Below are 16,862 nucleotides of genomic sequence, written 5' to 3'. Positions count from 1 at the left end.
CCTTCTCTGGAGCCCCTTCTCTCCCCAAAACCTACCAGGAGCCTTCGGGTGCTGACTGCTGTGCTGTCCCCGCAGGCCGACTCCAGTCCCCGCCCACTCCTCCTGGCTGGCTATGAGGACGGATCGGTGGCCCTGTGGGACGTCTCTGAGCGGAAGGTGTGCAGCCGCGTCGCCTGCCACACGGAGCCCGTCATGGGCTTTGACTTTGACTCCCAGAAGGCCAGGGGCGTCTCGGGCTCCGCGGAGAAGGCGCTGGCTGTCTGGAGCCTGGATGAGCAGCAGGCCCTGCAGGTCAGTGCGCCAGACCCGAGGTGTCATTTATCCTGCTTTGCACTAACAGTCTGATAGGCTGAAACAATATTTAGGCATGAAGAGGAGTTGTTGCAGATCCCTGGCTAATTAATCACCGCGAGGCGGGGTGCAGGCCAGCCTGTCCGCGGGGCCGGTGCAGGAAGAAGGGGGCGTGGGCGTTTGTGAACCGTTCACATGGTTTGGGTTTCTCTCAGACCTCGGGTTAACAGCAGTCACGTCTTGTCCATCTAGAGAAAAGGCATGTAGAGTCCGGGAGTAGGCAAGTCCATTTGCAAAAACTCAGAGGAATTCGGTCAGTAAGGAACTGATTAATCAACAAAAACCAACCCAGTGTGGAGAAATCCACAGAGGCACGCCCCCAGGGCAGTCTGCAGGCCAACCCCAGGAAAGTGGTTCCTCTCTGCCCACCACAGTGGGGAAGGGGTGTGAGGCCTCTGGCTGGAGTGGGGTGTTGCTAGAAACCTTCCCATGAGGTCTCAGTGGACTCTCCCTTCCCACATGGCTCGTGGAGCACTTGGGGGCCAGGTCTGGGCCTGTGGCTGGTGCTCAGCATGTGGTGGCCCAGCCTGCACCCTCAGCCCTGTTTTGGACTTGGGGGGTAAAGTTGCGGGGGGAGCCTCCTGTCCAGGCCTCACACTAGGGCAGGTCCCTGGGGGGCTGCAGGTCACAAGGGATGAGACGTGTGATGCCTCTTGGCCCCCAGAGGGTGGCGTGGGTGCACTCTGGTGTCTTGGGGTGGCCGAAGAGTCCCCATTAACCAGGAAGCCTTGGAAGGCTGAGACTTGGCCACTTGACTAGCGAGTGGAAGCTGCATGGGAGGGCAGCGCTGTAAACCTGGGTCTGGTCGGGGAACAGGGCCCCGGTTGGGAAATGTGTGGCCCTCAGGGAGACTGGCAGCAGAAGCAGCAGAGGTTTGGCGCCTGGCCTCACCTGGAGTGCTGGAGGGCAGTACTGCCCTTCTCTGCAGGAGCTGTGGTGGAGAAGGCATCTCCCCTCGCCAGGTGGTAAAGCCTTGCCTACTAGCCTGGCAAGCCTGCCTCACCCAACACTTGCCCAGCCTGGACCCTCACAGCCAGAGGAAGAAGCCCTGGGCAGGCACCACCAAGCCCCTGAGGCACATGGGTTGGAGAGGGGAGAGGTGGGCCCCCAGGGAAAATCAGGGCATGCTGCGGTGCCTAGCAGGCATCACACGTCCTGGGTGCCATGCAGGGGTGGGGCCTCACCACCCGGTCATCCTGAAAGAGGGCAGAGCGAGGACAGCTAGGGCAGGGGTCTCATGGGGTGGGTGAGGAGTCCTGGGGAAGATGGAGGCTGAGAAGGAGCCAGGCGGCAGGGTGCTGGAGGGAACAGTGACGGACATGGAGGCCCAGAGACGGACACAGCTCGGGCAGAGGGAGACCTGGGAGGGGGCCCTTTCATGTTGAAGCTGGAGTTGGGACTGGCATCCTAAAAAGAAGGATCCTGTCCGAGAACAAAGGTGAAAACCAGAGCAAGTGGCCAGCAGCAGCAGGGCGGAACTGCCTACTGTCCTGGTGTGAGGCTGCCTGGTGTCTCTCCAGGTGGGATCCAAGCAGGAACCTGAGGGTGGGGAGCAGCCGGCCAGAGCCCAGCAAGAGAAAGGAAAGAGGGGATCACAGGTCACATTTGGGGATAGGGTACACATTTATGCTTCCTTAGCATTGCTCCTCCCCAGCAGATCAGCTTGTGCCAGTACATGGCTGACTACAGTAAAGCCAACTACCCATCTGTCCTTCTGTCCTTCTGTTGTCTTAGAGAGCCCATGCAGGCCCCAGGGGAAGGGGGGTTAGACAGGCTTCCAAATGAGGCCAGGCCTGGCTGTGGTGGGTCAGAGCTTCTCATGCCTCTGTCCCGGCGGAAGGGTCCCAAGGCCTTGGAATGGTGGACCTGAGTGGGGATGGGAGTGAATGTCGTCATGATGGCTGTCATCTTTAAGACTGGGGCAGAGCCAGTCTTCATGTCCTCAGCAGAGGAGGGCACCTCACTGGGTGTCGAGCCCAGCCAGGTAGGCCTTGGAGTTCTCTCTTGCACCCCTCCTTCCTGCTCCTCGAGCCTGGTGGGGACCAGGCAGGGCCTCCACCTTCCCACTGTGGGGTCCAGTGCTCCATCCCGCTATGGCTTGAATTTCATATGGCCTGACCTTGCAAAAGGCTGAAGACTCAGGTGGCTTCCCTGAGAACCCCACCCTGGACTGCAGTACCCCCAGGGGTACTGGGCGCTCTTAAATATTGTGGAGAGGACCCTGGAAGGGTCCCCTCCTGCCGATCTGGCCCAGATCTGCCTGCTCTCTGCCAGCTTGTTCAGGAAACAGCTGCTGGAACTTAAGACTTAAATTTATGGGGCATGTTCCAGTCCAGAGATGAACTTTTACTTTTACTGATGAACTGAAAAGTTAAAGCACAGAGGATTATTAATGAACTTGAAAGTTAAAGCAGAAGGGGAGCCAGGCATTGCGGAGTGGACGTGGTGGTTACGTGATGGTGTTATGCTGGGCTCGGGGCCCCACTCATCAGTGCACATCAAAGCAGGAGGACAGTGCTCCTTCTGCTGAGTGCGGCCACTGAAAACGGCTGCATGTCAGGTTCAGAGTTGGCCCCAGAGGCCCTGGAGATTTTCAGGTTGTGACGCAAGGCCTCTGAGGAGGAAGTATCAGGGGCCGGCGCCCACCGGCATCCACAGGCATCCTCGCCCCGAGGGCCCCGGTGCACTGTGCTGGCCTGCTGACGCGGCCGCCCGCCCTGGCCCTCGAGCCACGTGGGCACAGATGTGCCTCACCTCGCAGCCTGCTGCCGGAGTCTCTAATGAGCCCAAATCAATCTCTCCCGGGCGGGCGCTGGGAGCAGAGACGCAGATGAGGTTTCCCGCAGCAGAGCGTGGGTAATGGGAACCAGATGGCGACCGCGCCGCGTGCACATTCCTGGCACCTGAGGTCATGTGCTGTGAGAGCCACTAGTGGCCAGGGATCCCTCCCAGAGGGTCCTTATCCAGGATGGGTGCGGCCAGGGGCCATGGCCGTGACCGGGAGCCTGTGGCCACCCTCCTCAGGACACCGTGGCCTCAGGGGCACGTGGCAATGCTGGGCCACTCACTTGCCTTCCAGAGGTGGCTTTCCCTCCAGCCTCCAGGGGATTGGGCCTTGGCTGTCGTCAGACACAGGTGGTGTGCAGACCTGCTCCTTCCTCCCACACTTGGGCAGAGCCCATGGCCTTGAAGCAGGGGCTGATTTACGGCCAGCAGTATTTTTAGGCCTTTAAGTAATATTGAGGCCCCCCACCCCAGCCAGCCTGGGCTGGGAATAGGACCAACCATGCTTCCCCGAGTTGCGCCCATGGCTGGTTGGCCAGGCATCCCCTTGTCCCGCTATGTGTCTGCTGCCCTCTTTCTCCCAGGCTCCACCCTCTAAAGGGTCAGTAGCAGAAACTGTGGGACAGGTAGGAAGGAGACTACAGGGCCCTGAGACCAAGCAAATTGTGGACACAACTCAACCCCCAGTATGCATCTCAGGAACACAGCAGAACAAGCAAGGCTCTGGGCCTCCATGACCATGAACAGACGCTGTTGGACCCTCCTTCTCCTCCTCGGGAATACAGCCCAGGACAGGGACGGGCCTCTTTGGGTTTAGGTCCCCATCAAAGCTTCTGTTGCTGCTTCACTTCATTCCAGCCAGGGGAGCCCGCTTCGTGCCTTTGCTTCAGGACCAGAGTCACTCCTGCCCCCATGGGCAGCGCTGGGCATCTTAGCCCCTCCCAGGTGGCGACACTGGTGTGGAAGGCGTTCTGTGCCCTGGACTCACCTTCCAGTGTGTGAAGACCACGGTTCAGGGGCCGCTATGGAAATTCACATTCCTCTTCCACTTGCCTTGGGTTCTCGGTGATCATCAGCAGAGAGCAGACTGGAAAGCAGCCCTTTTCTCCCTGTTAATAAATCCACATAAAGATGGAACATGAAGGAGGTGACCCTGAAGCAGGGGCCCACATGGGTTCCAGGGAGTCCATGGCTCCGAGCCCAGGGGTCCCCTAGCTACCCCTGGGCTTGGGGCATAGTCCACAGAAGAGAAAAGGAGGAGGGATGGTGAAGGTCATCAGTCCTCATTCCCAGCCCCCCCGTTCTGGTCCATGAGAATGGAGAGGGGTTCAGGCAGGTGCACACCCTTACATGAGAGCACATGCACAGTGGCCTCGGCTCCCACAGTCCTTCTCCAGCATGTGCCACTTGGTGGCCTGAGCATCGTGGTCCACCAATTGGTAGAGCCAGGCACTGGCCAGAGCCCTGGAAGAGTAGGAGGGGGTCGCTGACCATGAGATGCAGGGTGGGTGTGGAGGTGCCTGGGGGGGTCACTGCGGAGCTGCCCAAGTGCTGATTGCACTGGCCAGGAACCCAGGCCATGCCTCACGGAGGCAGGGGCTGTAGCGAGCCTCCCGCGCATGCTACAGGTTGGACAGCGTGTGAGTTTGCTGCCAGGTTTTGGTCTCATCATATTTTGCTGTCTCATCATATTAGATCCTCCTTCTACTCCTAGTGGGGAAAGAATCTGGATCGTGAATAGGCGTTGAGCTGTCAGACTCATGGCTTTCATTCTCAAATCAGTTAATTTAATGAATTGCATTATTTGGCTTTTATGATATCAAAACAACCATATAGTCTTAAAATAACCTGTTACAGAGCTTGTCCATTTCCGTGTGGTGGGGCTCAGTCAGAGTTGTTCAGGGCCATCGGTCTGTCAGTAAACTAAGCTGCACCACCTCCCCTGTTACCCCGCTCTGTTTATGGTGTTGGGGTATTTGGAGCCCCAGAATCAAGGCAGGCATCCCCTCCTCTCCTGATCTCTGGATAAGCTGGCAGGGGTCTGTTTTGTGAGTGGCCATGGGTCGCTCTTTCCCACTGGGGCAGGTGTTTCCTCTGCAAGGAAGGCTTGATTTTCTTCTTGGACTGATTTAGGTTTCTTGATTTTTTTTTTTTTTTGTAAGTTGCCTTTTTCTAAGAATTTGTCTCTGGGCATAAAAACCTTCAAGGTATTTCCATACTACCCTTTTTTTAGTAGTTTGAAATGATTGTGTAGACTCTGCTGTATTTACAAAACTGTCCCATTTTTATCCCGATCAATCTTACCTTTGTTGATCTTTAAAAATCTTTTTCTATCATTAAGAGTCTCTTATGGTTTGAAAGGAGAAAAAAAGAAAAGAAAAAAAATCCTTTTCTGTTTCATCATTTCTGCTCTGATCTTTCCCTTCCTTCCTCCCGTGTTCTGTGGGCTTGGTCTGCTGCTCTGACTTGAACTAGATACGGAGCCCACTTGTTCTCTGCCGACCGGCCCCCCCAGCGGCAGCTGCAGCCTGGCTTCAGCCCTCTAGCTGCATCCCACGTTGGGACATGTCACCATCTTCATTCTGGGGGGGACCTGGTTTTTGTTTGCTCTCTGACTGCCGAGCTGATCAGAGTGTTTTTATGTTTCCAAATGCTTGACTTTTTTTCTCCCCAGTTTTTTTTTTTTTTTTTTTCATTTTTGAATTTCTAACTCAATGCTGTTGTGGTCGGAGAATAAGGTCTGAATGATATCAGCTCTTTGAAATGTGGAGGCCAGTCCAGTTGACATAAGTATTCCACATGTGTGTGGGAAGGAAGTGCTTCTCGTTGCTGGGTGCATGGCCCCACCTGCACACACTCGGGCAGCCGTGGGGGCTGTGCAGTCCCGACACCGTGTGTGTGGCTGGGCGCCTTGGAAAGGGGCAGGGAGAGTCCGGTGCCGAGGCACATTTTGGCAACTTCTTCTGCACCCTGTGTGTTCTTGCCTCTGCATTTTGAAGCTGGCTTAGGAACATACAGGTTTAGAATGGTCATCTTCCTGGGGAATTGAACCTTTATACTTTAGTGACTCTCGTTACCCCTGAGAAAGATTTTTGCCTACAAGCCTATTTGCCAACTATTAATATGGTTCATGCCAGCTTTCTTCTGATTATACTACTACTTTTTATAGCTTTTTTAAAAAAAATCTTTTGCCTTCAGCTTGTCTTCAGACATAGGTATCTCGCTCACAGAGCTGGTTTTGCACACGGATTGCATCTCATCACTGCCCTTTTGTACCGTAGCTGTTTCCCGGGCATTCTTACTCCTCAGGCACTCTTTCCAGAAGCCAAAAAGGCTGCCCGTTAGGGAACATCAAGTGGGGGCCTCCGAGTGTGTGAGTCTGCACGTTGATGGTGCCCACAGTTTTAGGTGCTTCTCTGGGTTTGTCCTGGCCCTCCACTGGGCTGTGGGGGAGCCAGCTCCCAGCCAAATCACCAGCCTGTGTGGGTCTGGCCACAAATTTTGATTTCTGTGTCTTCATTTTTATTCAGTTCAAAATACTTGCTATTTTCCCTGATGATTTCTTCTTTGATCCAGTTGTTCCTTAGAAGTAAATTATTTAATTTCCAAATATTTGTTGATTTTGTAGATATCTTTAATCTAGCTTAATTCTGCTGTCAGTGAAGGAACCTGCACAATGTCAGCCTTTAGATATTTATTGAAGCTTGTGTTTGGCCCAGCACATGCTACATTACATATTGGTGAACGCGTGTGTTATGCAGTTGTTGGGGGGAGTGTGCCGTCAGCACGACCTCGGTCAAGGTGGTTGGTAGCATTCACGTCTTCCATATCCCTACCGATCTTTTCATCCAGTTTTTTGCCAGTTACTGAGCGAGGTCTTTGAATCTTTGAGTGGTTGTGAATGTGCCTATTTCCCCCTTTCTGTCTGTTTTGCTTCATGAATTTTGAAGCGCTGTCATTATGCGCTTTTAAGGTGGTGACCACATCCTGCCGAATGGTCATCATGAAATATCCCTCTGTAGCCTTCTGTCACGTCTTTTTTTTTTTTATTGTAGTAATTTAATTTTTTTAAATTGAAGTGTAGTTGACACACAATGAATGTTACATTAGTTTCGGGTATAACACATCCTTTGTCTTGGGGTCAGCTTGGTCTGACGCTAATACGCAGCACCAGGTTTCTCAGGTTTCCTCTTTTCGGGGCATGTCTCCCTTATTTTCAACCTATGTCCATCTCTTTATATTTAAAAAGCATCTTTGGCAGTCTTGCTTTTTAATCCTTTCTGACAATCTCTGCCTTCTAATTGGAGCACTTAATCTGTTTGCACTTAATATAATTATTGATGTGCCTGGCATTACGTCTGCCATCTTGATATTGGTTTCCCACTTGTCACTTCTGTTTTTGACCCTCTTGTACTCCTTTCCTGCCTTCTTGTGTGTTAATCAAATATTCATTTTTTAGTTTTCCATTTTATTTCCTCTCTTGGTTTCTTTGATATAGCTCTTGTCATTTTCTTCTGAGTGGCTACTTGCAGGCTCACAGTACACATCATCAACGTACCCAGCCCTACTCAGTCAGTGTTGCCACACCATTTCCCCCAAAGTGTGTCATAACTCCATGCTAGAAGGATTCCATTTACCACCCTCCCACCCTTTCTCTAGCTGCTGTTATACATTTTACTTCTACACACCTTATAAACTTTACAATGTTATTGGTTTCACATTAAATTATCAGTTATTAAACCTGAGATCAAGACCTGAGCTGAAATCGAGAACCAGACGCTTAACCAACTAAGCCACCCGGGCACCCTCAGATTTTTTTTTAATACGTGAGGAATTGTACTATAAATGTGTTTTCTCTTCCTTAAGATTTTGTTAATATTTTCTTTTCTCTAGCTTATTGTAAGAATATGCAGTATATAATACGTATAACATACAAAATATGTGTTAACTCTTCATGTTATCAGTAAGGCTTCCAGTCAATAGTAGGCTATTGGTAGTTTTGGGGGAATCAGAAGTGATAAATGGATTTTCAACTGCATGGGGAGTCAGCACCCCTAACCTGCGTGTTGTTCAACTAGAGTTTATATTTACCCATCTGTTACCATTTCTGGTGCTCTTCCTGTAGATCCGAGTTTCTGTCTGGTTTTATTTCCCTTTATCTGGAAGAATACCCTTTAGCATTTCTTGAAGTGTAGTTCTTTTGGCAAAAGATTCTCTAGCTTCTGTTTATGAACAATGTCTATTTCACCCTCTTTTTAAAAAAGAATCTAGGGATGATGGTTTTGTTTTCCTTCATGTGCTTTAAATCTTTTTTTTTTTTTTAAGATTTTATTTATTTATTTGAGAGAGAATGAGAGAGAGAGCACATGAGAGGGGGAGGGTCAGAGGGAGAAGCAGACTCCCTGCTGAGCAGGGAGCCTGATGCGGGACTTGATCCCTGGACTCCAGGATCATGACCTGAGCCGAAGGCAGTTGCTTAACCAACTGAGCCACCCAGGCGCCCTCCTTCATGCGCTTTAAAGGTGTTGTTCCATTGTCATCTGGTGTCCATAGTTTCGAATAAGAATTCATCGTATCTTATCATTATTCCCAGACACACCATGTGTCTCACTCCATGGTGGCTTTCAAGGTTTTGTTCATCTGTGGTTTTCAGTAGTCTGACTCTCCTGGAACTTCTTCCGTAAGTTAGACAGTTGGATATCATTCCATACTCCCTGAGGCTCTGTTCCGTTTTCTTCAATCATGTTCTTCTCTCTGTTCTTTAGATTGAATAATGCCTATTGATATGTCCTCTAGTTTGCTGACTTTTTTAAATGATTTACATTCTGCCATTAAGCCTATCCTACAAGTTTTTCATTTCAGTTACCGAGCTGCTCAGTTCTACATTTTCTATTGTGGTTTTTTTGTGTTTTGTTTGTTTGTTTGTTTTTTACGATTTTATTTATTTATTTGAGAGAGAGAGAACATGAGCAGGGTGAGGGACAGAGGGAGAAGCAGGCTGCCCAACTGAGCAGGGAGCCCAATGCGGGCTCAATCCTGGGACTCCATTATCATGACCTGAGCTGAAGAGAGATGCTTAACTGACTGAGCCACCCAGGCGCCCCTCTTCTTTTTTTTCAGATAAAAGACTATTTTTTTAGAACAGTTTTAGGTTCACAGCAAAATTGAGAGGAAGGTACAGACATATCCCACATGCCCCTTGCCCCTAATCCCACACATACACAGTCTCCCCCATTATCGACAGCCCACCAGAGTGGGACAACTGGTACACCAGGCAGATCTACACTGAAACATTATCACCCAGAGTCTACAGTTCACAGTAAGTTCACTCTTGGTGGTGTGCATTCTGTGGGTTTGGACAAAGGTATAATGACATGTATCCACCATTATAATATTACACACAGTGTTTTCACTGCCCTAAAAATCCTCTGTGCTCTGCTCAGTTATTCCTCCTCTAGCACTGACCCTTGACAACCACTGATTTTTTTTTTTTTTTTTTTTGCTGTCTCTATGGTTTGGTTTTGCCTTTTCCAGAACGTCATATGGCTGGAATCATACGGTATGTTGCCTTTTTGGATTGGCTTCTTTCAGTGAGTAATACGCATTTAAGGTTCTTCTGTGTCTTTTATAGTTTGATGGCTCATTTCTTTTTAGCACTGAATAATATTCCATTGTCTGGATGCATCACAGTTTATTTATCCATTCACCTATTAAAAGACATCTTGGTTGCTTCCAAGTTTTGGCAATTATGAATAAAGCTGCTATAAATACGGATGTACAGGGGTGCCTGGGTGGCTCAGTCGTTAAGCGTCTGCCTTCGGCTCAGGTCATGGTCCCAGGGTCCTGGGATCGAGCCCCGCATTGGGCTCCCTGCTTGGCAGGAAGCCTGCTTCTCCCTCTCCCTCTCCCCCTGCTTGTGATCCCTCTCTCGCTGTGTCTCTGTCAAATAAATACATAAAATCTTTAAAAAAAAAAAATACGGATGTACAGTATTTTGGGAGGAGGGTAGAAAGGGAGAAGAGAGAATCTTAAGCAGGTTCCACACCAAGCACAGAGACTGACGCGGGGCTTGAGATCATGAGCTGAAAGCAAGTGTTGGATGCTTAACTGAGCCATCCAGGCACCCCACAGTTTTTTGTATAGATATAAATTTTCATCTCCTTTGGGTAAATAATACCAAAGCATGCAATTTCTAGAACACATGGAAAGAGTATGTTTAGTTTTGTTAAGATACCACTAGGCTGTCTTCCAAAGTGGCTGTAGGGTATTGCATTCCCGCCAGCAGTGAATAGAGTTCCTGTGGCTCCACATCCTTGCCAGCATTTGGTATTATCAGTGTTCTGGACTTCGGCCATTCTAACAAGTGTATAGTGGGTATCTGTTTTATTCTTTATTATTATTATTGAAGTATAGTTGACATACAGTATTATCTTAGTATTGTTCTAATTTGCATTTCCCTGATAACATATGACAGAAGCACTTTTCATGTGCTTACCTGCCATGTGTTGATCTTCTTTGGTGAAGTGTGTTAAGGTCTTTTGCTCATTTTTTAATTAGGTCGTTTGTTTTCTTACTGTTGAGTTTTAAGAGTTCTTTGTACATTTTGGTTAATAGTCCTTTACCAGATGTGTGTTCTGTACATATTTTCTTCTGTTCTGTGGCTTGTCTTTTCATTATCTTGCCAGTGTCTTTCACAGGCAGAAAATTTTAATTTTAGTGAAGCTTAGCTTATCAATTCTTTCTTTCATGGATCGTGCCTTTGGTGTTGTGTCTGAAATGTCATTGCTGGGCGCCTGAGTGGCTCAGTCAGTTAAGCATCTGCCTTCAGCTCAGGTCATGATCCCAGGGTCCTGGGATCAAGTCCTGCATCAGGCTCCCTGCTCAGTGGGGAGTCTGCTTCTCCCTCTGCCCCTCCCACTGCCCCTGCTCACACATACGCTCTCTCTCTCTCACAAAAATAAATAAAATCTTTAAAAAAAAAACTAAAAAAAATAAATAAAATGTGATTGCCAAGCCCAAAGTCATCTAGGTTTTTGTCTTGTGTTATCTTTTTATGATTTTTATAGTGTTGTGTTTTATATTCAGGTCTGTGATTCATTTTGAGTCATTTTTTGTGAATTAGAGGTGTGAGGTCTTTGTCTAGATTCATATTTTTGCACGTGGATGTCCAATTTTTCCAGCACTGCTTGATAAAAGGAGTATCTTTTCCTTCATTATGTTTCCTTTGCTCCTTTGTCAAAGATGAGTTGACTCTCTTTATGTGGGTCTATTTCTGGGCTCTCTATGCTGTTTCTTTGATCTGTCTCTTCTTTCATCAATACCACACTGTCTTGACCACTATAGTTTTATAGTAGGTCCTGAAGTCAGGTAGCATCAGGCCTCAGACTTTGTTCTTCTCCTTTAACATAATATGTTGGCTGTTCTGGGTTGGTTCTTTTTTATAATCTCCATTTTTCTGCTAGTAATTCCTGTCTGTTCACTCATCAGGGAAGTTGTTCTTTATAATTATTTGAATGCGTTTTCTTTCTTTCTTTCTTTCTTTCTTTCTTTCTTTCTTTCTTTCTTTCTTTCTTTCTTTTTTTTTTTTTGAGTATACTTAAATAGCTGCTTTAAAGTTTTTATCTGATATGTTCAACATCTGTGCCATTCTGGGCCAGTTTCTGTTTACTGCTTTTTTCCCAGTTGACTATGGATCCTATATTCCTGCTTCTTTGCATGTCTAATAATTTTTTTGTTTGTGTGCTCAACATTGTAAGTGATACGTGATGGAGACTCAGAATTCTAATCTTTTGCTCTGAAGAATATTTACTTTTGTTCTTGCAGGCAGTTAGTTCAGTTACTGGCTGTTCACCTTGAACTTGTGGAGGCTTGGCTTTATGCTCTGTCAGGGCAGATACGTGGAGAGCCCAGGGTCCTTCCCAGGCTCCTCTAATGTGGTAAGACTCATCTTCTGAACTCTGCCTCTCCTTCAGACTGTGTAGAGCTCCGTCTCTAGCATTGTTGCAGTAGGTCCAGGGTAGGCCCTGCCCACAGGTGTGATCCTTATTCCTGAAGCAAGACCATTGTGGCATCTCACCTGGTGTTGGGTTGTCAGGTGGTGTTTGTGCTTTGGCTGGCTGGACCCCAGATCATGGTTGATCTCCCCTATCTATTCCATCTAACCCTGCTATAGTCACTGTCTGGTAAACCTCGTGTGGTGTCCTGACCATGCACAGCCCAGCCTTCACACAAGGACTGATGGGGAGCCCAGACGCAGCCTTCAGGCCCTCCCCCAGTTAACCTCCATGCTGCTGGCTCACCCCACAGATGCAGCTGCCCTAGCTGCCCCCACGCTCTGATCTCTGCCTCCTCAGCTTCATGTGGCCTCTAGGCACCACCTAGATTTCGTGGCTGGGACCTTTCCCCGGGCAGATTGCTGCCAGAGTATTTGGGAGGCTCCCCTCATCAGCTGCCCCTCCCCACCTGTTGTCCACTGCCTGCCCAGACATGGTTGCTTGGTATCTTTTGTCCAGCTTGATGGTTGTTTATAGCATGAGGACTGGTCTGGTACCAGTTACTCCATCATAGCCACAGTCCTATTGTTCTCGCTTCATGAATGATACACCCGTTTATCTCTAGAACAGACAGTCATAGCTCTTCATTGCGAATTGTACCCTTTATTATTGCTAAGTATGGTACATAGTCTGTCTTCATGCTTTTTCCTCTGAATTCAACGTTTCCTATTACTGACATTGGACCCTGTTTCTCTTGTCTGCACTCTCCTGGTATATCTTTGCCAATCATTCTTTCGGTGTCTCTCTTACACATAGCACAGATTTGGATTTAACTTTGGAACCTAATTATAAATCTGTTGAGTATATTTTTATGGAGAAATACAAGAGCAAATACTAGGAAAACATGGCACCTAGTGTCAGGGACGGGGAAGGAAGTCATGTTGTTTTTGTCATTACTTAGTGGATTGTCAGATAATCTCTCAAGTATGAGGTTGACTATTGTATCTTAGGCCCCAAATGACAAAAGATGAGCAAATCAGTGAATTTAACAAACATCCCATCTCTCTCACTATCCCCCCATATTTCAGTTAGTTACATAACCGGTTCTAGAGCCATAATCTATGTATTGTTTTAGGTCTAATCCTACTGGTAAGTAGATTCCTTGCTTTCTGCCAGATGATCTGCTAAAGTTCCCTGGTTATCTCTTATGAGACCAGAGTTAATCTTCCAGTCCTTCAAGAAGAGCTTATGGCTGAAGAAGATATACAAATGGCTAACAGACACATGAAAAAATGTTCATCATCATTAGCCATCAGGGATGGGTTAGCCCGCTGATGGGTATTAAGGAGGGCACGTACTGCATGGAGCACTGGGTGTTATACGAAAACAATGGATCGTGGATCACCACATCAAAAACCAATGATTTAATGTATGGTGACTAACATAACATAATAAAATTAAAAAAAAAAAAAAGCTTATGGGAGCAAATTCTTTAAGTTCTTACATGTTCAAAAATGCTTGTCTATTGTTTTTATACTTGAGCAGCAGTATGGCTGGATATAAAATGCTTGGACCATGTCTGTCTTCACAGCCTCTACTGTCTGCTGACACAGATGTGGCCGTGGAACATTTTGAGGACAGCCTAACTTACTTCACAATTGACATGATCTTTTTGCCTGACCACCAAAAGGACTTTTAAAGCTGTTAAGTCCAGTGATTTTCCTAAGGTGTACCTTAACGTTGACCATCCTATAGCCTGTCTTTGGATCTGGATCATAAGGCTTCAATTTTTCTAAAAATTAAAATTGATTTTCTAGGGGCGCCTGGGTGGCTCAGTCGTTAAGCGTCTGCCTTTGACTCAGGTCATGATCCCAGGGTCCTGGGATCGAGCCCCACATCAGGCTCCCTGCTTGGTGGGCAGCCTGCTTCTCCCTCTCCCACTCCCCCTGCTTGCGTTCCCTCTCTCACTGTGTCTCTCTCTGTCAAATATATAAATAAAATCTTTAAAAAAAAATTGATTTTCTAAATCACTGAATGTTAGAGACCCTCTGCCTGTCTTCCATATCTGCTGTTTTCTCTCCAATCCATTGTAACTCTGTTTCCCTCTCATTTCACTCACTTTGTATCATTCCTGCTCTTACTGTCTTGTTCCAGTCTCCTTCTGCCATTTCCCATTCCCCTCCATTTCTTTGAGGTCTTCCTTCCTTTTCCTTCCTGTGCTCTGTCAGTTCAGTTTTCCTCCTCTGTGTTTTGCTACTTCAGATTCTTGTTTTATAGAGGAAACTGCTTCATGAGTTTTGTTTTATTAAATTTTTTTTTTAATTTTTTTTTTTTAAAGATTTTATTTATTTATTTGAGAGAGAGAGAGCACATGAGAGGGGGGAGGGTCAGAGGGAGAAGCAGACTCCCTGCCGAGCAGGGAGCCCGATGCGGGACTCGATCCCGGGACTCCAGGATCATGACCTGAGCCGAAGGCAGTCGCCTAACCAACTGAGCCACCCAGGCGCCCTTGTTTTATTAAATTATGGCAAAAAATCCTTGGTGACAATTTCTGGTTGCTTCCAAGGAATGTTGGCTTTTCTGTGTTTCTTCTTTTTCTCTTGTGTTATCTTTGCAGAGATGAGTGATTCTTAACCAAGACTACCATGGCCCCATTAGGAAGTGAATTAGGAGGAAAGGGTGTGCTGGTAAGGGACAGCAAAGACAACTTCAGGGCAACAAGAGCTCATGGTGCACAGGGCTAGGCCAAACACAGGATCAGTAGAAGGAAGTGGCTACTGTGTATTGTCACAATGATGGCAAAGTGCCTTTGTCATTTAGTGCGTGGGGACAGAGACGCCAGATTGCAATGCATGAGACAGTGCCATGTAACCATGAATAGCTGTGACCACAAAGACAGCTCTGATTCCTTACCTGCTGCAGGAGGTGCGTGTTGGCGAGGGGTCATCACCCAGCACTGACTATGGGAGTGCTCTGCCTCCAGAAAGAGGTTGGCTCCCAGTGTCTCCATGCAGATAGAACACACCTGTGCAACTCCTTGTTTTGTTTTGCCTGCCCTTCTCCCAGAACCAAGCTAGGGACTAAGGTTTTGGCCATGGCCAGTGTGGCAGGCTCTGCAGGTGCTCCTGCGGCTTGCACCTTCGGTGTTGTCCCCCACTGGTCCTGCCTGCACCCACTGGCTCCCCCGCTTTGTGGCCCTTCAACCCTCTCATTGAAGATGGACTTAGCATCTCTCATCCTCCTCCTGCTGTGGTTGGGTGTGAGGTTTCCTCAGAAGGGGAAACATGCAGACTTTATGCTGCTATCAAACTGGAGATGCGTCTTGCGTGGACGCTAGAGTGCAGTGTATTTCCGTGGTGAGGGGCCCCAGGACCCAGCCCACTGAGGTCTTTCCTGAGGGCCTGATAGGCAGAGAAACAGAGCAGCCCCTGAGTTGCTCCCAGATCTTGTGTAGGGGAGCAGCTCTGCGGGACCTCAGGGGCTCTCTGAGAGAAGGGCCTGAAGTCTTCTGTCATAACCCAAGGGCTTGGCCAAGGGCAGCAGTCAGGCTGCTCCCCTCAGCAGCTCTGTGCCTGGCTCCTGGGAGGTAGGGGGTAAAGTTTGCAGGAGCATACAACCATCTTGGCGGCCTAGATGGGGCTGTACAGGGGTGGGAGCCCCTGGGATGGGTCTAAGAAGCCACTTCATGGTTCTCTTGATCTTATAGGTGTGCAGAACTCATGAACTCACCAATCCTGGGATCGCTGATGTCAAGATCCGGCCAGATCGCAAGATCCTGGCCACTGCGGGCTGGGACCATCGTGTCCGTGTGTTTCACTGGTGGACGATGAAGCCACTGGCCGTACTGTCCTTCCACAGCGCCACCGTCCACTGTGTTGCCTTTGCCACTGATGGCTTGCTGGCCGCAGGGTCCGGGGATCAGCGCATTAGCATCTGGTCGCTCTACCCGATCCGCAGCGATGCGTCCACTCCCTCGTTGGGACATGCAGAGGGCAGGGAGGTGGGCACCCAGACTTTGGCCTGACCCAGGCATGTGGAAACCGTGCATCGGGACCCCTGAGGACAGCCAGTCACGGTTCTCCTCCTCCAGTTACAAGAGGGGCTTGGTCCATGGAGTCGTTTTCTGCACAAGGCTTGTGTTTCCTTTTGTGAAATACAGCATCTGTATGACAGTGACTCTGCAGTTCACAAAGAGTAACTGGGCCAGACACCTGGGCAGCTGTGGCCCAAGTGAGAGGCCAACCTGGGGCTGCTTTACAATCAACCTCTATTGCAAACCCGCAGGCTCAAGGTATACATTCTCCGAGGTGACACCCTGGATTACTCCTTAGGGTCAGCTCCGAGAGCTCTCCTCAGACCTTCCACTGGGCAGGGCAGTTGACCCCTGTCCAGTGGGAGACACCAAATGTGGCCCCCAGGTCCTGCTGACTCTGTGTGGCTCCTCACCCCAAGGATGACCAGGAGCTCCTGATGCTCAAGGTGGAAGCCAGAACCTGTATAAAGAAGTGAGCAGACCCCTCAAGGGAGCAAGGCAGGAGGAGGGTGGGCTGTGGATGATGGCAAAGGCAGAGAGAGCTCATGGTTCAGGTCCAGGCCAAGCTCCCTGAATCCATGGGAGGAAGTGCCCCAAAGAGAGGAAGACCAAAGATGGCAAGGTGCCATCTTCGGGGTGGAAAGCACAGCAGAATTAAGTGTGGCCGACACAGTCACCAACAACACAGAGCCAACAGTGTG

The 16,862-nt window shown here is 48.8% G+C and overlaps 1 protein-coding gene across 2 annotated transcripts in view; it reads left to right on the top strand.

Annotated features, from left to right (window-relative positions):
• The window catches only part of GNB1L (G protein subunit beta 1 like), a 58,027-nt gene extending 41,778 nt beyond the window's left edge, over positions 1-16,249 (top strand). The window contains exons 6-8 of one of the 2 annotated variants that reach the window (XM_044920913.1): positions 76-295; positions 2,112-2,115; positions 15,843-16,249. In XM_044920913.1, coding sequence (XP_044776848.1) covers positions 76-295; positions 2,112-2,115; positions 15,843-16,152 — 534 coding nt within the window. In that variant the 3' untranslated portion in view covers positions 16,153-16,249. Of the gene's footprint in view, positions 1-75; positions 296-2,111; positions 2,116-15,834 lie in introns of both variants that reach the window. The other variant, XM_021690850.1, reaches the window with a different exon arrangement.
• The last annotated feature ends 613 nt before the right edge of the window (positions 16,250-16,862 follow it).

Source organism: Neomonachus schauinslandi, chromosome 14, assembly GCF_002201575.2.
Source record: "Neomonachus schauinslandi chromosome 14, ASM220157v2, whole genome shotgun sequence".
In the NCBI taxonomy this organism is placed as follows: Eukaryota; Metazoa; Chordata; class Mammalia; order Carnivora; family Phocidae; genus Neomonachus; species Neomonachus schauinslandi.
Note: the sequence above shows the minus strand (reverse complement) of the source record. Positions and strands in the feature narration are given on the sequence as shown.